Genomic DNA, 23,416 nt, shown 5'->3' on the forward strand with positions numbered 1-23,416 from the left:
CACTGTAGCAATCTGTTAAGTGCATCTTGAGGGTGGCGGGGAGGAAGAAGGGCTCTCTGTGGGTCTGCATGTGCCTGTTACATACCACATGGAGACAGAGAGAGAGAGAGAGAGAGAGAGAGAGAGAGAGAGAGAGAGAGAGATATGCTGGTTCCCAGAGGTGGTAGAGTTGGAGTGGAAACTGACCAGGAGACTCTACCTAAACCTGGTTGGTGCTTCTATGTTGTGCCAATTACTTCTTCTGGAGAGGCCAAGAGAAATGTAGTTTAAGTGACACCTCCCCCACCACCCTCACACACTTCATTTACTCTGCCTCCCTTCTGCGTCCAAATTTATTATAGGTCATGGTTAGGAATTCAGTCCAAGCTCCCTCCCTCAGAGCACTCTTTGCAGTAATGGGTTGTCATGTCCCAAATAGGAGTCGCCTTGTCAAATTGTAACCTATCCTGGAATTTGCTGCTGAAGGGTGGAAAATTAATGTTATCACCATCATCTGACTGACCATAGTGATGACAGGAACCTGGACTAGATGTGTCTCTGCTCTGATCCAGCAGCCAGGCCCTTCTTATGCCCTAATCTTCTCCCTCCCTGGCACCTGAACCATTTTTGTAATTGTGCTGTGAGTGATAGGAATTCTGGGAAATCTTCCATGCCACTGAGGAATCGGGATTGGGGCTGAAGAATGAGGGGTGGAATCCAACCTTGTTGTGCTGCAATGCCATCTGCCATGTGACAGGGTCTGAACTGGGATCAGAATAAAACTATTTTCTTTGACATGATTAGTTTGCCATGCCCAGTTCTAACCTGACCCATTACTTCCCTCTGCTCCTCTCTCTTGGTTTCCTTTGGAAGGGTGAAGTACCTTTGAGAATTCTGAATGCTCCCCACCCCACCCCCACAAGCAGGCAGGGGAAACTGGAAGATAGAAATTGCCCACTCAAAGTGGGGGCCGCCCTATTGTGGTGGTGGACAAACTTAAGAACATAGGAAGTTGTCTTATACTGAGTCAGATCCTTGGTCCATCTAGCCCAGTATTGTCCACACTGACTGGCAGTGATGCTCCAGGGTTTCAGCCCCGGGACATTCCCAGCCCTTGTATTGGGAGGTTTTTAATGCTTTTATGTTTTTATATACAGTGGTACCTCGGGATGCGAATGGGATCCGTTCCAGAGCCCTGTTCGCATCCTGAATGGAACGTAAGATGCGACAGTGCATCTGCGTATGCGAGGGTCATATTTTGCCACTTCTGCGCATGGGCGTGATGTCATTTTGACCGTCTGCACATGCGCGAGCGGTGGAACTTGGAAGTAATGCCCTCCGTTACTTCCGGGTCACCGCAGAGCACAACCCGAAAATACTTATCATGAAGCATATTTATCCTGAGGTATGACTGTATGCTGTAAGCCACGCAGAGTGGCTAGGGGAACCCAGCCTGGTGGGTGGGGTATAAATAATAACAACAACAACAACAACAACAACAGCAGCAGCAACAACAACAACAACAACCTGGAGATGCCATTGGGGATTGAAGTAAATGCTCTGCCACTGAGCTGTGCCTCAAACATCCGTCCCCTCATCTCAGATTCATTCACACACACTGAATTCTTGCAGAATGTTTAGTGGAGGAAACAACTGGGGTCTTTTTAAATTTTGCCCTGAGAGAGTTCAAAGAGGAAAAAACAAATTCTGCTTGAGAAACAGTGATGAACCAGATGCCACCAAGGGGAGGTCGGCAAGCAGAACTGTTGCTCAGAGGCATGCATTCTGCTTGATGGAGGGCAAGAAGGCTTGCACACTCTAACACTTTGTAGAATACAGAGATGGATGTTTCACTTATCTCTCATGCACACTCATGAATACACACACACCTGACTGCTCATTGTGTCCTTTGTTTGTATGCATGGGGTAACATTCCCTGCCTTACAGTCTCTCTGATCCTCATCTCCACACAGCTGCCCTGTACATAAATAACCTCTGCTGGTTCCTTTGTCTCTGGAGGGAGACTTGAAAACAATGGAGACCCACCAAGTCCACAATGGGGATGAGGAGCTCCATAGACAGTGTGCAAAAGGAAGGAAGCAGCCAAAAGGCAGAGTCTTTGGTGCAGCAACAAAGACACCACTTCAGGAGAACATTAGAAGTGGCCCAATACTGAACTAGGCTCATCTGGACCATGGGTGGGCAAACATTTGCCCTCAAGAGCCCTTGGTGGTGGTGGGTGGGCTGCATATTCGTTGGTGTGCCAGGGAGGCTGCTATTCATTCACAGCCACACCCACTCATTGTCATACTCCTGATAACTTCTCAAACAGCTGTGGAAGTGATGTCCGGGGGGGGGGGGGATTTCCAGAAGGCACCAGTTTGTCTGGGATCTTCAACAAGTAAACCGGAAAAAAAGTTTTCAGGGTGTCCTGGTTTTTACTTTTTGAAATATGGCAACCCTGCTTGAGCCATCCACCATTCTTGCCCTGCGCATGCACACTTGCTATGCCTAACCTCCAGGGCTGGATCTAGACACATCAAAGAAGTTTTTTCAGTTAAACATGTTGCAAACTTTGTATGAGAAATCAGGTTAGCAAAAACAGAACTCCACAGTGCCATCTGGTGTCACAGTGTTAGAATGCATAAACAATGCATATAAAGCATATTTTTTTTCCTTTGCCAGTGTAGCTAAGTCCTAGATCATGTGTATTCTGTCTGCATTTTAAGATTAAAATAAAATGTTGTGCAGGGAATGCAAAATTCCTGCCAAGAAAATTTGGATTCTGTGATTTGTCTGAATTATGCAGTTAGGGCGAACTGGCACATTTTTGCTTTCACTGTGCATAAATTTGTTCTACATTTTCTTGCTGTTTCACCAAATCAGTAGTTGTGTGGCTCGTGGGCAAGCAGCTCTACTCCAACAATTGTTGCCAGGCCTGTCCTTCCCCAGTCTTGTCTCTTTTTGGAACGCAGCTTCCTTAGGTTGACTGTGCATTTGTGTGAAGTACTTTTCGTTTTGTGATTCAGGATTAGTTTCCCCTGCATGCCCCTTGGAGTGCACTTATTTCAGGAGAAAGTGTGGCTTATGAAACACTCAGATAAATAACACATTGTCTTTCTTCATCTTACTGCATGTTAGTTTCACGTGATACCTTCTTTCTTCTTTCCATCATTTTATAAATTTCTATTTTGTCAACCTCCCCCACCCCAACCTCCCCCCCTTATTAAGATACATGAGTACTGACTTTATATACTTATACCTAGAATTTCCTCAGAGTATCTCTCTCTCACTACCGTATGGGCCTGACTGAGCTACATTTATTGGTTTCAGTGGGTCTACTCTGAGTTAAACTTAGTTAAAGACCACCCATTTGCTTCCCCAGTTTTACTGACCCTTCCATCTTTTCAGTGGCCCTTCCAGGTTCAAATGGATTGCAACTCCTTGAGGCAGGAGCTTGTCTTTTACTCGGTAAAATATTGTGCACATTGATAGCACGTGATGACGACAACGACGATGATGGTATTTTGCAGAGGACAGAGCATGCCCTTCAGAGCATGCAGATACTTCCTCCCGACTTTCTCCACTCACCAGCTCTGATAGCTCTTTCATGGTTTCCTCCCTCTTTCAGGTGATGGGGTGGAAGCAGATCAGAAGGTGAAGACACAGTGGCCGCGGTCAGCAGATGAACCAGGGGTGTACATGGCACAAACAGGTAATGAATGACCTTGACGGGGAAAGCATGGGGAAATGAGAAAATTCATCAGGGCATTCTCAGGGAATCCTTCTTTGCAGCCAGGTTCAGTCTTTAGTCTTCTCCTCATTACGTGCCAGGGGGTGTGACTGGGTCTGTGGGCATATTTGCAAACTGGAGAAGTTGTTGTGGTCAGCATAACCATGCCACAACTTAGTCTATTAGCACAGTCTCAGACCAGGACTCAATGGTAGTTTTGCTATCAGCTTTTCACCTCAAACACATTTTGAATGACATTTGGGGCGTCCTCCTGAGGTGAAACATACCAGGAATTTTGAGGGAATACAGCATAGTTTTGATGAGACTTGCAGTGTTTCTGAGGATGGGAGGTGGCTGAGAGGTGAGGGGGCATTGGGGAGGTTCCACGTATTCTCGCAATTTTCACCAGAATTCTCCTAAACTGAAATTTGAAGCAAATTGTTAAGGTTCTTCATCAGAATGAGCAGCATGAAAAAATTAAAATGAAAGGATTTTAATGTGTGAACTCCCCTCAATTTAACTTGGAATTGGATTAGCTTCTCTAGGGGACATTTGGAATCTTATCACCCCACCGACCTGCCCTGATTTCCTAAATTAAATTGTGGTGCTAGTTGTGCTATTTTGCATTGAAGTTTCATCTTCCAATATAATCAGAGCTCCTCATCCAAGTCTCAGGTGCTAATGGCCAGACAGAGCTCAACAAAGTCACCATAAGAGGATTTTGAAGTAAGAACCTCCAGAGCCTTGAGGGAGAGATGTACAATCACTGACCAAGAATTAAGAAGCTCCCCCGCCTGACCAGCCTATAGCTTTTGCAAAGGCCTTTTATGTTTTCAACTAAACTAGCTTAGGGATGGGGAATTTGTGGCCCTCCAGATGTTGTTCTAGTCTTCTTTCTTTGGTGATCACTCGTAGCCGAGTAAGATTGTCTTCCATAAACACAGTTTTAACAGTGGGTCCATATGTGACTGTGGAGTCCAATTCTGGATTCATAAGTCCTTCCACAATGGGGACATAGGTTTCCAGGTGGGAGTTGATCATGGTGAGGGTTTGTCAAGTGTGCCTTCCTCTTAGCACCTTTCTCCCTTACATCCTGAGTTTGAGTGTCTTCAAAGCCCATGACACCTTTGGTAAAGGCTGTTCTCCAGTTGGAGCACTCGCAGGCCAGTGTTTCTCAGTTGTCTTTGTTTATACTACATTTTTCTTAAGATTTGCCTTGAGAGACTCTTTAAACCACCAGAATTACGCTTTCCATTTTTAAGTTCGGAATAGAGTAGTTGCTTTGGAAGACAATTATCAGGCATCTGCACAACATGACCAGTCCAACGAAGTTGAAGAATCATTGCTTCAAAGCAATGTTGCTCTAGTACAGCTCCCATCATCCCTATCCATTGGCCATAGTGGTTGGGCCCAGTGGGAATTGGAGCCCATAAACCCTCAGCTGATGCTGAGACCTCAAGAGCTTTCAGACACCTCCATGTTGTGAATTGCAAATTACAACATTAGCATCACAAGCATAGTTAGTTTCTCAACCAGTCTAGCAACATCACTGATTTTGAATATTGATTAGGCTTGTGAAATCATCGCTAATTTTAAGGAGACAACCAACTTTTTAAGACAGCTTCTGCATTTTAGCAGAAATATCCTAATTTCTGAGGGCTTTTGACTGAGATGTTGCTCATTGGAGGTGCCTCCCTGCTAGGGATGAACAGAAATTATGGTCTTTCCATCGTTCAGTTCAATATCTTTGACTCTGATTTACTTTTGTTTCTTTTTTAAAACTCTTTTGAAAGCAGGGGCCCTCATCTTTTGGGTTCTGGGGACACATTTGAAAATCAAAATACTGCCAAGGGGGCCCCCAATATACCATTTCACAAAGGGAAACTAGTGATGCTTACACACACACACACACACACACACACACACCGGCAACAGGCAAAAACGAAAACAAAAAACAAACAGACAAATAAGCAGAACTCCACCCTAAAAAAATCTCTCCAAAAAGCAAATAAATAAATAAATAAATAAATAAATAAATAAATAAATAAATAAATCTCTCAGTGGCAGGTGGCCTTGGTGGACCCCTAGGGGGTCATGCCTGAAGGCACTGTGGTGCCCACATGAGGGACCCCAATTTTAAAGCATATAATACCTGCTCTCACTTCTGTGTGGAGAGATGCCATCATTCCTCCTGCTCCACCTCACACCAGAATGCCCGTAAAGTGATGCTCCATAGTGATAATGCCTTTAATTTTTGGAGTTGTGTGTCCTGTTCTGACAGGGGAAATGGTACCTTTAGGCTGGCCCCCATGGATAAAGCTCCACTGCCAATAAGAGATGGTGGCAAGAATACTTAAATATATACTGTGTAGTATATATTTAAAGTAAGTTGGATTGATGGAAATAAGAGACCACAGCTGCTCGCTGCCATGGAATGTCCCACCATGAAACATTTCAGCAAATCTTCTCCCTCCCAGTTTGCAAATCATCCTCAAGTAATTTTAGATGAAGGATGGTATAGGAACACAAGGAGAACCCTTCTGGGGACATCTGTTGCAGCATCCTGTTCTCACAGTGGCCAGCCAGATCCCCCAAAGGGAAACCGCAAACAGGATCCAAGCACAAGAGCATTCTTGGTGTTCAGACGCAGTCTGTGTTTTCTGGGGCTGGGCAGTTGCAGTCCTGAATATCTAGAAGGCACCAGGTTGGCAAAGACTGGCCTGTGCTTTTGCCAGTACGGCATTATTATTGTCTTACAATGTCCACAACAGCCTTGCATTGCTCAAAGGCAACCAATTTTTGGGTGAAGACGCCTGCCAGATGTTACAACCAGTAGCTCATCTAAGCTGGGACCAGCTATTCATCACCAGCTTCTCCTTCAGCTCCAATAGTCACATGCATTTTAATTAAGATGCAGCCTCCAATGACTGAAAAACCTGCATCTCATCTTCAATCCCCACCAATCCCCCGAGCCCCATCATTTTCATGGCGACAGCGAATTGAGATGATGTGCGCTTATCCCTTCTTCCGATTTCCACCACCACCACCCTCCCTGGTGCAACTGAGTTTAATTTGCTCCATTTATGCGTTCTCTTAGCACCTTCCTTGGAGACCCATAAAGAAAACAAATGTATTAATTGTTTAGCTCCTGCGTATTTATTTAGCAAATTCGTCTGGGTAATGTGAACGCCATTCACTTCCCCTCTCCTCTCCCTTTCTCCTTGCCTTTGATTTATAGTCTCTGGGCCATTGTGTGCACTGCCTGCGAAGACAATTGGAGCTACAATCCTGGAGAATTTAGAGGGATCTGCTGAGCCAGTTGTGCAAATATAGATAGTGGCAAGTCTGTTGACCTTGATAAATAAGCTTGTTTGGTGCAATGGCTACTGAATGGGTCAGCAATGTGGTGCCTGTAGCTTACATGACACCCATAAGGTCTCACTCCAGAGCCGGTGAAGCTTCTGAACCTCCCCACTCACTGTCCCCTTAGTCATGAATGGAATCAGGGTGCAGCTCATCAGACCCTGGAGATTTGAATTCATTTAAAGTAGCTAGGCGTTCCCTTTCCACCACTTTTCTGTCTTGGGCTGCAGCTCCCTTCTTTGCATCATTCATTCTGTTATTCCCAGGTTAAGCACTGCTTTCCTTTTTGGTGAAAACAGAGGTGAATAGGTGTCGAGCAGTTTCATCTTCTCTGTCACCCAGTAGCATTCCTCCAGCTTCTCTGCGCAGAGAACCTCCTACTTGTTAGTTCTTCCTCTTGTTTCAAACATAGCCAAAGAAATATTTTTTTGTTATTACAAAAATTATTATAAAAATCCAGTTGTGTCCTTGGGCTGATAAAGGGTTGACTTACGGACTAGCTACATGCTTTTTTTTTTTTTAATGCCAGTCATTCTCAATATCCTGCTGAAACCATTGGTTCCTGGCTTGCAAAGAAGGCCCTATATCAAGATAAACACAGTGTGCTGATAGCTGCCATACTCCCCAGGCTGACATCTCCTGATGTCCTTGGAAATACACTGGATTTCACCAACTGTGGCTTGGGCCTCTTATTTCCTAGCAGAGTCTTATTTTGTCTACTCCAGGCATTCTGGTAACAGAAGGCATCCACCCCCCTCTCACACACAATAATATCCATTTTACCCTCATACTTGAAGGTCAGTGTTCTGCAGGAATGACTTCTCACATGGACGCCCCTTTCGGCTAATATTTGCGTTCTCTTTCTTTCTCTCTCTTGCTCTTTGGAAAAATGTAACCCACCTCCCTCCTTCCTCCTCCATCTGTTCCTCCGTAATTTAAATGGATGTCCTCTACGGCAAGCCCGTCCAATAACTTCAGATAGATCATCAAGTCTAATAAAGAGCCAGATTGTTGTAAATGTCAATGCCTTGCCTGCTCAGGGCAGAAGGAAAGAGAGGCAGGCTGGTTGAACCAGGTCTGTGCCTCAGCCACCAGCCTTGACTGGGGGTCATCAAGGAGTGGACTGCCTCATATTTCAGCAAATGACGGGTCCACATATTTTCTCCACAGGCCAACCATGGCTTTTTGAAGGGCATATGCATGACTGAAAAAGTGGGGAGCCCTCAAGGGCAGAGGGCCAATCATGCCATCTGTTTTTCAGATGCACCAATGCCCACAATGAAAAAAATTAAAGAAAAGATTTGCAAGAGTTCAACAACAGAAACATCAGTTTTTAGGCCAGGGTGAAAAAGCCCACAGAGAAATCTCTCTTTGGCCCTACAGAAACTTTGGGCTTTGGAAACTTTAGAATGCTTTTAATTTTAGGAGCACACAGGTGGTAGCTTAGGAATGTGCAGGATCCTTCTCTAAAATTTCATTAGAGGTCCTTAAAGTTCGTTTGTTTCTTCCTTGATGGTGATGTAGTGATGAAGAGGCTTTTTTCACCATTCTTTAGATGTTTTCACTGAAGGCGATGCCTCCAGAATTACTCTGAATTTTTTTTGGTGAAACAAAAGGGAAAGAAAGGGGTGCAGCTCAGTGGTATATGGAGCTTCTGCTTTGCATGCAGAAGGTCTAGGTTCAATTCCTGGCATCTCCCAGTAACACTGGGAATGTTCTCCTGGCTGAAACCCTGGAGAGCTGCAGCCTAGGTAAGCCTGCGGTCTTGCAAGGTTGGATGGCCATCTGTTGGATTATTTAGCTGTGATTCCTGCATTGCAGGGGAATGAACTAGATGACCCTTGGGGTTCCTTCCATCTCTATGATTCTATGAAGGGAAATTCTTATGTTCCTGTGAAAATTCAATAGCGGCTCCAGTGGGGAAAGAAGACTCATCTTAGCTGTCAGGTATTAAGATGTCCTTGCCATCCATCCAGGGAGCTGTCCAAAAGAACAGTGCTGAAACCTACTTTTCCTACATGAGAGGGTTACCCAAAGCTCTGAAGGGTGAAAAATATATATGGTGTGCCATATATATAAAATAGAATCATATAACTGTAGAGTTGAGAGGGACCCCAAGGGTCCTCTAGTACAACCCCCTGCAATGCAGGAATCTCAACATGGAATCATCAAACTGTAGAGTTGGAAGGGATCCCAATGGAAGAATAATGTCTGTGGTTGGATCAGTGAATGGATGTGTGGTCATCTCTCTGGAAGTTACACAGCTGCAAGATGGTAGAAATATTCTTGTGCCACAGATAAAAGGTATTTGTTAGAGAAGCAAATGGTGGATTTTTTGAAATCCTGTGTTGGGAGGCTTTGGGTGGGTTCTAAGCTGATGGGGTTGGGTACAAGCACCTCTTGGGCACCCTGAACTACACTGCCTTAATTCCTCTCTAAGTTATACATTTCACATAGTCATTTCTCACTCAATTACTCACTTGATGGCTGATTTCTGCAGAACAAAGTGGTAGAATTCTTGATTGTAGTACCCCTTGCTTATATCTCTGTATGCTCCCTCTCCCATGGAATTTTTTTTTTTTTTTGTATACTGTCATGAGTTCAAAGGTGCCAGATCCCTCTAAATTCCTGGATCCAGTAAGTTTTAGAATTTAATCAAGGCTTGGGGTATTAAACTGGGTGCCAAACACCTAACCCCCGGACCCAGCATCTGTTAAAAGCTAATTAACTTAGCTTTTTAGTTAGCTAAATAACTTAGTTTCCTGTGTTCAGGTGATCACCAGGGGGGTGGGGTGATGATGACGATTAATTGATGGGCCATTAAGAGAACAAAGGAAACAAGATGGGCCATTAAGAAAGCAAAGGAGAGAAGGCTGATAGTGAAATGGACAAAAGCCAGAGTTTAGAGTTGAAAGTGTGTGTGTGATGCGACCCAGGTGCAAATAGCTGCAGGCTGAAAATGCAGAGAGAGAGAGAGAGAGGGAGGGAGGGGGTGCCATGGCTGAATTCTGCTGGAAACCAAGGCTGTGGCTTTGAGAGAGGATACTTTTTGTGTGTGGATGTTGTGAACCCCTCCATTATAGGCTCAGATTGTATATATGTGTAAATTAACCACAAAAACACCACAGTCTCCACAGTGCCTCATTTCCAAAATGAAACCTGAACCCTGGGCAAGCTCCTGGGACCCCTGAAATCTTGCCCTACTTGAAGATTGGGGTGGCGTGCAAAAATAAACAGATGAAGGGTATGGGTTCTGGATGCAACCTCTCCCTAGTGTGCAAGTTTTCTCCCTGCGGCAAGGAGCTTTTTGTCTGTGGAACATCAAAACCCACCCACACCCTGATGTCAGACCTGAAATGATGCAGCCCAGAATTCTACCACCTCATTATGTTTAATTTGTAAAGCAAATATGAGCATTTGAGGTGATTCATAGGGTAAGGAAGTTCTATCAGTGGTGATTAGCCGGTTCTGTCTCAATTCAGGTTATTGTTTGATGTTGATACACTGTGGGAAACAGCTAAATGCCTAACTACTCCAGCTGCCACCCACCCCCAGCAGATTGCAGGTTAGGGATGAGTGAGGAATTTGATCTTTGCAGATTCAGAAAACAAATCCACACCTTTTAAACTAACATGCATATTGGAACTAAGGTTTGTAGTCAACTGACTTTTAATCAGAGTAGACCCACTAAAATAAACGAAACCTCAGCTAATAAGGTCCATTAATGTCAATGGGTCTACTCTGAGTAAAGGTTAGTTGACTGCAACCCCTAGTGCTAGCTTTTAATGCAATTTTCAGTTTTAAAAGTGTACTTTGTAAGGAAGAGCACTGGATTTTAATGAATCCTGAACCAGAAGTATGGTGTACAGACCAAGGCAAGTAATAATACCCAGTGCTTTTTTTCTAAAATAAATGTTTAGGGGTACTCTCATTTTGACTCAAGAAAATCACCATTTTATAGTTAAAATCGGGAAAAATAAATACAGTAAATGGACAAAAGTGCAAAGATTCACAAAATGTTTAGGGGTATGCATCCCCCCAGAAAAAAGCACTGATAGTACCTCTTCAACCTTGGTCAGACCACACCTGGTGTTCTGTGTCCAGTGCTGGGCACCACAATTTAAGAAGAATATTGACAAGCTGGAATGTGTGCAGGGGAGGGCAAACAAGATGATGAATATTCTGGAAACCAAGCATTATGAGGAGCAGCTGAGGGAGCTGGATCTGTTTATCCTAGAGAAAAGAAGACTGAGAAGTGATATGATAGTGACCTTCAAATATCTGATGGGTTGCCATGTGGAAGATGGAGCAAGCTTGTTTTCTGCTGCTCCAGAGGGGAGGATCCAGACCAATGGATTCAGATTACAAGATAGGACTAAAATTAGGAAGAACTTCCTGCTGGTAAGAGCTGTTCGAAAGTGGAACGGACTCCCTTGGAAGTTGGTGGAGTCTCCTTCTTGGAGGTTTTTAAGCAGAGGTTGGATGGCCATGTGCCAGGGATTCTTTACTTGCAATTTCTGCATTGCAGGGGGTTGGACTAGATGACCATTGAGGCCCCTTCCAACTCTACAATTCTAGGATTATGTGAAATTGAGCTTATTTTGGAGTTACCCAAGGCTGAGCTCCCTTCAAATCCCTCTGAACCAAAACTGGGGGCCCCCAAAGCTTTGTGAGCAATTAGAAAATTTGGTACCAAAGAGAGCTGTGGATAACGTGATCTGCAAAAATTGCAATGTTTCTCCCCAATTTTCCCATACAATATATGGAAATTGCCAGGGTGGGGAGAGGGTGAGGCAGCATGTTTGTGCGTTTTTGTGACTGACACATCTTACTTCTAATCAGAAGGGATTCTATCTTTGTCTGTTAGTGGCTTTGTGCATTGTTTCCCACAATAAATAAATAAATCTTGAAGTGATTTAACAGCAACAATAAATACAAAGTGCAATGAATACAAATATAGCAATTTTTAAAAACAAGTCCATTCACACACAAAAAGGATTTGCCAAGGCCCTCCGGCCAAAGTGCTTTGCAGGAGGGATGTTGATCTTGTCTGTTCTATGTGCTTTGCTAGTTTTCTCTCTTCTGAGTTGGCTGTTTCAGTTAGGATAGACATTTTGCCTGTGGCAGCCTCCTCCAAACACTGTGCTTGCTTGCTTGCTGCTCTATGCACTACTTCAGCTCTGAACCTCATACATACATGGCTGCATGGCCATAGCTGAGTGGTAGAGCAGCTGCCTTGCATGCCAAAGCTCGTAGGTTCAATCCCTAGTACCTCTGGGTAGGGCAAGAAGAGACCCTCTGAAACCTTGAGAGCTATTGCTATCAATCAGTACTGGCCTAGATGCACCAGGGATTCTTTAGCTGTTATTCCTGCGAGGGCAACTAGTTGGACTAGATGACCCTGTGGATTCCTTCCAGCTCTACAATTCTCTGATTCTGTTACTCTAAATCAGGCACTGATTTGGTCTCTGAACCACATCTTGTTGTCAGTGCACACCCCAGAAGTGTGACAGAGAATGCACATCTTGAGAGAAAATACATTTTATAAGTATTTGAACACACATTTGCATGAAATGTTTGGTGCTCTTAAAAAAAACATACACACACATACACAGATTAATGTGGAAAGAGAACAGAATGGAATGGAATGATGCTCAAACACCAGCAGAAGTTATGCCCACCAGAAATAGCCTGATTTGTCCATCCCTAGGTGCATGGCCACAGCATCAGAGCTACTTCCAGGTCTTCCATCTGTTCTGGGGGTGGCTGAACCAGTTTTTCTCTGTGTCTGTATGCTTGTGTGCGTGTTTCCCTCTTTCCCACAGGAGACCCTGCAGCAGAGGAGTGGTCCCAGTGGAGCGTCTGTTCACTGACCTGCGGCCAAGGCACCCAGGTGCGGACTCGCTCCTGCGTCTCATCGCCTTACGGGACACTATGTAGCGGGTTGTTGCGGGAGACCCGGATATGCAATAATACCGCCACCTGCCCAGGTAGACGGGGCAAATGGGGAGGGGGCTTGCTGCTGTTTCCCCTTCCTTCCACCCCTTTGTTACGTCTTCCTTCGTTGTGTCAGGTTGCTTTCGTGAGAGATGCCTGTCTGTCATCGCGCTTTGTTTTGTATTCCCAGAATGTTCATTCCAACTGGCATTATTAACATTCATATGCTAATGTGGCTGCACTCTTAGAAGCAGGAATAAACATCCTCTGAAATATTTGGTTCTGTTCTGTTTTCGATTTAGCTTTGCCTCTGTCGCTTCCAGTTCAGTCCCAAGGAAGATTTAGTAACCCATTCGGCACCCCACCCCGCCCCACCCCACTCCCAAGGACAGGTTCAATTCTGGTTCGCAAGGATGAGACACTTAATAGGTTTAATTAGTTATAAAGCCAATTCAGCCATAACCCATAAGTACTGTGAAGTATTAATGAAATAAAAATGACTAAAACAGCTTGCTGTAAATTTGCCACACGTTTTTTAATGTGCCCTGTTTAATTAAAGAGTATTTTATCCATCCTGCAACAAGGCATCTCTCCTGCCTGATCAATGCCCCATTCCGTTAAAAGGACATACTGTAATGCAAAATTGTGTAGAAACTGAATCTATTCTCCTTTGAGCCAGTGAGTGTTTCAGGAATCCTTTACCTCAGGGCAGCCCAACTTTCCTTACCAAGTGAGCCACAAGAGTACTTTGAACCTGCAGGGCTTGTCCTGCAGGGTGGGGGAGTGAGCCCAAAATTTGACACACACATCCCAGGGTCCTAGAGCTCTCCCAGCTCCTTCCCAAAGCTGGGAAAGCACTAACTAAGCTTTGGGAAGGAGCATGGAGGACTCTAGGACCCTGTCAGAGCCCTCACACCTCCTTTCCAAAGCCCAGCACCTCACTAACTCAGCTTTGGGAAGGCAGTGTGAGGGCTTGGGTAGGGGGCACAAAAGGGCAATGCATTGAACCACCTTACTTTAAATGGACCCTTATTTTGAGAGCTGGGTGATTGCATCTCCCAAACAGATTCAGCAGGGGTAGCCAACCACAGTGGCCTGCAGATGTTCTTGGACTCCAGCTCCCATCAGCCCCAGCAAGCATGGCAAGGGTGATGGGAATTTTGGTCCAAAACAAGAGCACAGTGTTGGCTTTCCCTGATATACAGAATTTTACTTCCAGCACAATCCCATGCGTGTTTACTCAGAAGGATGTTCAACGGGGCTTACTCCCAGTCAGCATGCATAGGATGGCTGCCTTAAAAGCAGGCAGGACGATACTGAATTGGGGGCAGTGGTGCTGAGGATGGGATGCTTAGCCCTCTCCCCTCTTTCTCAATCTCTCTTCTCCCTCCCTCCCCTGCCTTTACCCTAGTGAGGGAAAATGCAAGGTAGGCAGCAGCTGTTTGAGATTTGTTTGAGTTTGAGATTATGGGGTTGTCAGGTGAAAGAGTGAAACATCTGACCCTGGCATTGTTGCTCCCTTTCCCCAGCCTGCTTTTGTTTCATTCAGCAATAAATACAGCCATAAATAAATGAATAAATATAAAATTATGGGTTTCCCTTCATAATGGGTGGTTTGGCATCGAACTGAGCTGCTGAGGAAAGCCAAGCCAAACCACACTTCAAAGTGTGGGGCCAAGGCTGTTGTTGCTCTTGCCACTGTTGTAATCCAAAAAGAAGAGGAAGCCCCCTTGGCCATCATGTAAACAAGGTTCACCACCCCCACCTGAAAATTCTTAGAAACTGCCTTTCATCATCCTGCACACCCCTGAAACATTTACCAGAACTGCAGTCCTACACATGCCTACCCAGAAACAATTCCCATGAGATTCAATGTGGGTCATTCCCAGGAATATAGGAGCAGCCCCACTGCTGGGAGGCATCCTGACTCTAGGCTGGGAGAGAGCCAAAGGGATATCAAAGATATCAAAAGCATTGCCAGGCACAGGAAGGGAGGGTGGGAGTCTTCTCTTGCATTTTGTTTCCCCTTTGTTTTACAATCTCCCTCTCCTTGCTTCCACTGGGAGGAAAGTGCTTATTTCAGCTGCATGGCTGGTATATCCCCACCTCCCTCATTTTGGTGGGCATGACAGAGGACTAGGAAGGTTTCAATTCTTCAGATCCAAATTCTTCCCTCGATAAGTTCCTGGTGCACCCAGTTTTACCTCTAACAGACATCCAATGAAGCTGAATAGTAGAAGATTTGCAACAGTTAAAAGAAAGTGTTTCTTCATGCAGCGTATAGTTGAATTATGGAACTTGCTCCTCCAGGAGGCAGTGATGGCCACCAATTTGGATGGCTATAAAAGAGGATTGTACAGATTCCAGGAGGAGAAGGCTACCAATGGCTACTAGACATGGAGGGAGGCAGAAGGATTTCTGAATACCAGTTGCTCAAAACTGCAGGAGGGGAGAATGTTCTTGTGCTCAGGTCCTGCTTGTGGGTTTCCCACAAGTATCTGGCAGTGTTTGAAACTCCCATTGTTCTAGGCTCATTTTGCGGCAGGGAATTTCATTAGTGTGAGCAGTTTCTGAGCTATGGGCGCAGCACTGCACCTAAAATTTCAGATTAAAACTGCAAAGTGGAAGGAAAGGAGCACCTTTTTCTGCCTTCCCACTTCCAGTTACTCTCTGAAGACTGGAGAAGAGACCCTCTTAAGAATATTAGGGGGTGGGCAGGGGAAGGACTAGACCATGTGAAAAATGAACATAATATTTTAGCTGCATTTCGTTCATTTTCAGCTTTGTATTCTTGTTTTAAAGAAAGTGTGCCTAGACATTCCGTTGTTGTGCCCATCACCTAGGTTTAAGGTGCCATTTACCTTTTAGCTTGCATATCTCAATTTCTAACACTGGTATCTGGTTGTCTGCTGTGAGAATAGGATGCTGGCTTAGATAGACCATTGTCCTGATCCAGAAGATTCTTCTAATGTTACTTTGCCTCATTGTCTTTTAAAGCCATCAGAGTCAGTGGCCATCTCTAGCATGACATGCTGCAGTTGCAAGTTTCAGAACTCTGCTGCTACATACATACTTAATCGACATGCTCATTTTTTAGAATAAGAATATTTACTTTAGGCATGCTTTTGAAAGTGTCCTTGGGCTTCCTTCTTCTTTTCAAGCCATGCTGGCTTTTGCATGCCCTGGAAAACTGTGGTGCTTTTAGTATCTTTGATTTAAAGGAGGTTGAAGAGTTGAAATGCATTAATTAGCATTCAGAGCCTATGACAGCTAATCAATGATGGATCACTATCTGCTTGAAAAATCTAACGCCAGCGTGAAGACACTGAACAAAGCTGAATCGGGAGAGCTCAGGAGGTCATTGTAGAAATATTTATATATCTGTATAAAAGTTGTTTTCCCCCCTCCACATCATTCTGTTTAATCTCAACTCATCAAAGGCTAGATATCCCTGAATTTCTCGTTACAGATAGGTAGCCGTGTTGGTCTGCCATAGTCAAAACAAAACAAAATTCCTTCCAGTAGCACCTTAAAGACCAACTAAGTTAGTTCTTGGTATGAGCTTTCGTGTGCATGCACACTCCGTGTATCTGAAGAAGTGTGCATGCACACGAAAGCTCATACCAAGAACTGACTTAGTTGGTCTTTAAGGTGCTACTGGAAGGAATTTTTCCTGAATTTCTCGTTGGCCTGTTGGAGGTGAAAGATAATTCCTCATCTTGTTTTTAGGTTTCACCTCATGAATCTTTCAATGGATAAACAATCCAGAAAGCGTATTTAGATTCTGGAGAAAATTACACAGAACAGCAAAAGGCATCCAATAGGCATATTGGGGGGGGGGGGAAAGGGGGGGAGCAAGGGACAACTTACACAGGAATGGTCGTTGGATTAGCTGGAAATTAGAAAGTAGTCCAGTAGCTGCTTTGTTTCCTCAGGCATGAAATTAACCAAATCCAAGAAAAAAGTGGGATGTATCAACAAAAAGATCAGAAGAACAAACTATGTTTTTGGTAATTTTAAAAAAAGATCCTATGAAAATCCACCAGCATTTTACTGCACATTTCTCCTAATACATTGGTATGCAATTTTGCCTAACACACACATTTATGGAACTGGATTTTTGCATATTGTTTTCACTAATATATGCATTTTATGCATACTTTCTCTAATACATACATTTTGGGGTTGGAAACAGGATTGCAAAATTTAGAGAAGTGCAAATTTCAAGAGGTAGCTGTGTTTTGGTTTGCATATTGTAATGGGAAGTGTGAATTAGACAGGCTTACAATTGAAATGTGAAGCAAGCCCAATTATCACTCCCTACTTGTAAAAGCCCATTACACTGGCTCCTGCACGTCACAAAAGGTCTCAGGTTTCCCCAAAGTATGCTGGTATAACCAAACAATGTCCTCTCTCCCTTTGAAAATATTAAAAGCCAGTAATTATTAATATCTGTCTTGAGCGCTAATCAGCACAACTCCTGGGTCCCTTGTAAGGCAGAGAGATCAGAATTAAAAAGAAAACCTGCTAGTTCTTACATTAGCAAAGCTGAATATTAATTTTTGGAAAACACAGCAGACTTCAAAGACAGTTTCCCCAGGTTTTTGCAAAGAGAAAATGAAGTACCATACTCCATTCCTAATTTCAATCATTAAAACATCTGCAAGTCTGAATGTAAGATATTGTGAATGGATTTAATGATAAACGAAGCATTGATTAAGTTTGACCAGGAAGCTGTTCAGGTGTTCTCCAAAGAGTTATGAGCTTGGGAGGAACTGGATGATGGAAATCAGTTTTCTGTGTATCTTCATCCACTGTCAAGGCAAAACCCAAATTATCTTGGGAAATTTCTCCCTCTTTCATATTATTTGTAATGGCTGCTGTGATCTCACATCCAAGAGACATGGGTTTGGTAGCAACCGATGGCAGCTTAACCTTTACACTTACTTTCCTCTATTTTGAAAGCTTGTGGAAAGAGGCAGAAATGGGACTGGAAAAATAGATCAAAATGACCACAAATTTTGGCTGGGTATGCATTCCAAGCACATTTCCACCCTCCAATAATTCTGGGCAGTTTGTTAAGGGTTGCGGAGGATTGTAACTCTGTGAGGGATAAACTGCAGTGCTTACAATTCTTAGTGGAGGACGGTGCTTTGAATGTGCTTTAAAATTACACCATAGCCCAAAGCTCACTTGATCCCATCAGGAACAGTTGCTGGAATGATCTTTTAGAGAGTGGTGAGCAAGAGTTGACATGATAGAAATTTATAAAATTATGCATGGCACGGAGAAAGTGGGTAGAGGAGGGGAGGCGAACCTTCTCTCATAACATGCAAATCATGGACATCCAATGAAGCTGAGTGTTCGAAGATTCAGCAGAAATAAAGGAAAGTAGTTCTTTATGCAGCGCATAGTTAAACTACAGAACTCACTCCCATAGGAAGCAGTGATGGTTACCAATCTGGATGGCTTTAAAAGAGGATTAGACAAATTCATGAACGAGAGGGCTATCAAAAGCTACTTGCCATATTAGGAGGCAGTAGTGCTTCTGAATAGCAGTTGCTGGAACCAAAGGAAGAGAAAGTGCTCAGGTCATGCTTGCTGGTCTCCCCCAGACATCTGGTTGGCCACTGTGTTGACATTCTTATGTTCTTAGAATGTCAGGTGGCCAATTTTAGTATGTTGTGCTCCAGAGGCATTTCTGCATCCAAGCATGAAGTATTGTTCATGTAGAGTGTGCATGCATGAACCCTCCACTGTAGGGCACTGATGCTGAGCCATTCTTTCTTGGCCAGCCCCCTCCAGTGGCACAATGGGTCAATGCATCTGGCTGTTGATCAGAGGATTGGTAGTTCAAACCCACCTGGGGGTGGCTGTGGGCAAGATTTCTTCGTTGCAGTGGGTTGCACTAGATGACATTCCAACTCAGTCATTCTGTGATTCTATTATTCTAACCAGACGTTGGTATTATGTAACAGGGGTGGGTGGGGTGGCGAACCGGTGCCTTTGCCCTGGAAGGTATTTCTTCCTTCCCACATGAGAAACATTACACATTTGAGAGGCTTGTCAGCAAATGTGGCTGTGTCGTTTTTTTATTTTTGAAAAGCAGATCCAGATTGTGATTGCCAATTGTCAATGTTGTCATTTCCAGTTTATTGATAGACCACATTACCCCAAAGTACAACTCTATTCAATGTGGTTTGCAGAAAAATCTAAATCTAAATACAGCAATACAGTAACAATGCATGATTAGACTTATAACTGCTAAAATAATCCTGTTGTACACCACCCCAATCTCCAAGGGGTGCAAGATTCCAGGGGTTCCAGGCTCTTACCAAGGGTTCAGTTTCCATTGAATGAGGGACAATGGAGACTGTGGTGCCTTTGTGATGGTTTATTTACAAATATATACAACCTGAGCCTCTGATGGAGGGGCTCAACACCCCAGAAGGTTTTGCTCCTCCAGTCATCACAGCCTTGGATCCAAGTAGAAATCCAGAATGGCTTTCCTTTTCATGGTTCTGCCTAGAGCCTGCTTCTAGCCCAGCTCACATGCTCAGCTAGACCTTTTGTCTTTCTCGCTTCTAGCCAGGTGAGGGAGGGGGCCCATCAGGAGTGGGCCGACCCATTTGCCTCCTGCGACCCATGCTTAGGACCATTACCAAGAAGCTGGCCTGGCTATTTCAAGAATTGAATCTGCCATTAGATTTTAACCCTCGCTGGATTCAGGATGCAGGCATACAACCTAACTCCCCCCCCCAAAAAAACCTTGCAACAATAATAATCAACAATTAACCATTCATTTAACATATATTAACATTTAAGCAAGTGTACAGCTTACTAATAGGTTGTCAGAATATCCATAAAGCAATCACCTTATGAAGCGTGTGGGGCAATGCCGGTGAAACCCTCCATCCCCTTGTGGCAGCCAACTGCAGGTATTATGCTGTCCATTCAGGAGCAAAAGCAGCAGTGCATATATGAATCATTATCACTTGTTGCATACACATAGGAAGCTGCCTTAAGTCACACTGGCTCTTGTAGCTCAGTATTATTTGCACCAGCCTCCCCTAGCATGGTGTCCTCTAAATGTCCCCTACAGCCTCCACCATCCCTGACTGTTGCCGTGCTGGCTGGGGCTGATGAGAGTGGTAGTGCAAAACATCTGGAGGGCACCAACTTGGGAAAAGCTATTCTACACTGACTGGAAATGGCTCTCCAGGGTTTTGTGCAGGAGTCTTTCCCAGGCCTACCCAGAGATGCCATCAAGGATTGAACTTAACACTTTCTGCATGCAAAGGATGTACTTTAGTACTGAGCTTATTTTCATTGTGCATCACCCTCCCCATTCATTCATAAGTATCAAGTAGAGCATAAACGAATGCAGGCAGGAGTATCTGTTGTGGATTGCATGTGCAACTGCCTTAATTCCACATCATGTTTGTCCCCATTCAAAAGCACAGGCTGTATTATACATTTATGCAGATCTGGATAATTGTTGCACATTGCATGCACAATTGGCTTAATTGTACAACAATCTAGCCTGCTACAGAAGTGTAGAGAGGTTCATTTTCTGGTACATTTCTTGTTGTCATGCTTCACCCAATTATGCTCAAAAAAGATTTAATTTTGCCAGCTTTTTTAAAAAAGCCAAATTTATATTTTTGTCAATCTTGCAATGTTATCCCTGAAAGGTAGAACACTTCAGATTGCAGTTTCTTTTAGAGCAGATAAATTCCAGTTGCATTTTAAAAACTGAAACTTCTAGCCAGCTCTCTGCAAAGCTTAAATCAAGAAGAGGATGTGCTCGTGATGTATGCCGACCATTTTTAGAACAGAGTTTGACTGCCTGTCTGTTCCTCTTTCCACGCAGGCTGGACTAGACAGCAGAACGGAGGGCGTAATAAAGCTTCGATGTCTGTTTATGTAGCTGTGTACTTTCATAACAGGGAAGGAGGGGAAGCAAAATGTATTCTATTTTTCAGTAATGGGGATTCTGCTGCTCTCTTGAAATGACGGAGTACTGATTTGACTTTGGGGGAATGCGACAGAAGATAAAAACTGTCTTTGTGGGCAGGTGGAAAGTCCAGATAATTCAGCATTCTGCCTTCTGACACTAGGCAACTAAATGCCTTGGGGAAGATGTTTCCTAGCACACAATAGAGACAAGGTATCTCTTACTTATTTATCAGAATTATTATTACATGCTCTTCACCAGAAGGTTCCGGGGTGGGTCATAGGAATATAAAATAAAAGATTAACAAAAGTTTGAAACAAATTTCAATCACATCTAGTTTGGATCACTATATCTCAAGCAGGCCTGCCAGCTTGGCCCCGGGACTGTGGGTGCCTAGGGTCATGCATGCCCAATGTCAGCAAGCCCACTAGTGTGTGCACCTGATATCAGCATGCTGACATCACATGCAGACATCAGTGGATGTGCTGACATTGGACATATTGATGTTGGAGGCATATGGCCCCGGCACAAAAAACTGTGGGTACCTGACGCCTTCATAGGGAATGCTGGGGGGGGGGCTGAAGCACCCAGGGGGGCCTGTACCTGGTGCATAAGATCTCAAATTTCAAAAACCAGGGTAAAGAGGTGTGTCTTCCGTATGTGACAGAAGCTGCACAATGAAGCAATGAAGGTGTCAAGCACACCTCTGTGGGGAGGGGAATTCCACAACTTAGGAGCTGCCACAGAGAATGATGTCAACTTGGCCATATCTCCCATCTGGATAGACTTGCTAGAGAAACTCAGTAGACAGACTAGCAAATATGGACTCTGATCAACTGGACCTTGTCAACTAGGGCTGACTAGCATTGAAACTTCATACAGTTTGGATATTCCATGGATACATTTGAGATCAGAAGCATTTCCTGAAATGGTTAGAGATCCAGGGAGAGGGCTGAAAGTCTCACACAGGAACACTGGAGCAGCTTTGAACTCTATTTGCCCAAGCTGATAAATTAGCTTGATCTGGCAGCTTTTATAAGGTCAGGCAATGTGACATGGTACACTCTGGCTGAATGTTGTTGAGAGGCTTCCTTGGCTGGTGTATGTTGTCTCTTTGTGGTCCTTCCTTTGGCTGTTTGTTTGTTTGTTGCCCTAGGGAAAAGATAACTTCCTTTTTACCCAGTCACACCATTGGTTTATACAACCAAGTATTGGCATTCTAGGGTTTCAGTCAGGGGTCTTTCCCAGCCCAATGTGGAGATGTTGGGAATTGAACTTGGGGTTCCTGGTTGAATCCGCTCCTGAATTCCCTCAGGCAACATTTTGGGTATTCACTGTAATGGGTTCAAAAAAGCAAAAACAAAACAAAACACCAGCATTGAATGGGATTTGTCAGATCATCTAATTCACCAGCCCTTTCTTGCAATGATGTATAAGCAGAAAGATCTTCATAATGTTAAGCCTTATAAGTAGAAAGTTACTCATAGTGATGTGCCTATACCTCTGCACCCCACGTCTCAGACCAGTTGCTTTGCGTTCTATCCTCAGAAGATAGGGCGAAGCACTACTCCTTTTCTCTGTTTCATTCTTTCTCCACTGACCCTGTGCAAACCTTCTTTGTACCCCCGATACACCTTTCCTGCTCTGCTACCCCAAGCCCATGCCTTTCCCCTCCCTGGCTGAGATGGAGGCCCAGCCATGATTGCTGTGTGCTGTGTTGCAGTTCACGGCCTATGGGAGGATTGGTCCCCCTGGAGTCTGTGCTCGATGACTTGTGGGCAAGGGTCGCGGACCAGAATGCGGCAATGCGTTGCTCCACAGCACGGCGGAAAGGCCTGCAAGGGGCCTGAGGTGCAGAATAAATCCTGCAATATCGCTCTCTGCCCTGGTTAGTAACTAGCTCCTTGGATTCCCCCCTCCCTTCCTTCACCCCTGCCGAGGTTTACCTACTTTCCCAAAAGATAAGTTCTCTTTTGTCTCCAGTCTGTACTAATAGACCAGAGGTCACAAACCTTTGGCTCATTAAACATTGCTGAACTACAACTTCCATCACCCCTGACCATTCACCATAATGACTAGGGCTTATGGGAGCTGGAGTCCTACAACCTCTGGTGAGCTTCAAGTCCTCTGCTCCTTGACTAGACAGAGTCACACAATCATTTCTAAGCATGATAAAATGGTCTTCTGATATCACTAACATGGTCTGGGGGTTGAAGTTGTTTTTTAGCCTTTCAGGGCCTAGGTAATTTGTGATTTTTTCAACATGAAGTGGGGAGTGTGAGAGGGAAAATCAGCTTGTGGTAGCCTTTTCCTTGGAAATGGTCTTTGGGGCTAAAATTCCTCCTGGGTGAGAGGGAAACTGCATTGCTGAATGCTGCAACCACACAGAAACACAGACATACTGGCTTTACCCTAAACTATGGTTAGCACTAAGCACAGTTTGAAGG

General features: G+C 44.3%; 1 protein-coding gene across 11 annotated transcripts in view; it reads left to right on the forward strand.

The window, feature by feature from the left end:
* Positions 1–23,416, forward strand: part of ADGRB2 (adhesion G protein-coupled receptor B2) — a 163,779-nt gene that overhangs the window by 67,254 nt on the left and 73,109 nt on the right. For 10 of the 11 annotated variants that reach the window (XM_083751606.1, XM_083751607.1, XM_083751602.1 and 7 more), the window contains exons 3-4: positions 3,611–3,694; positions 12,901–13,065. In XM_083751606.1, the coding sequence (XP_083607732.1) occupies positions 3,611–3,694; positions 12,901–13,065 (249 nt within the window). The remainder of the gene's footprint in view (positions 1–3,610; positions 3,695–12,900; positions 13,066–23,416) is intronic. The other variant, XM_083751611.1, reaches the window with a different exon arrangement.

The sequence above is a fragment of the Podarcis gaigeae genome (genome assembly GCF_964106915.1).
Source record: "Podarcis gaigeae genome assembly, chromosome: 8".
NCBI lineage: Eukaryota > Metazoa > Chordata > Lepidosauria > Squamata > Lacertidae > Podarcis > Podarcis gaigeae.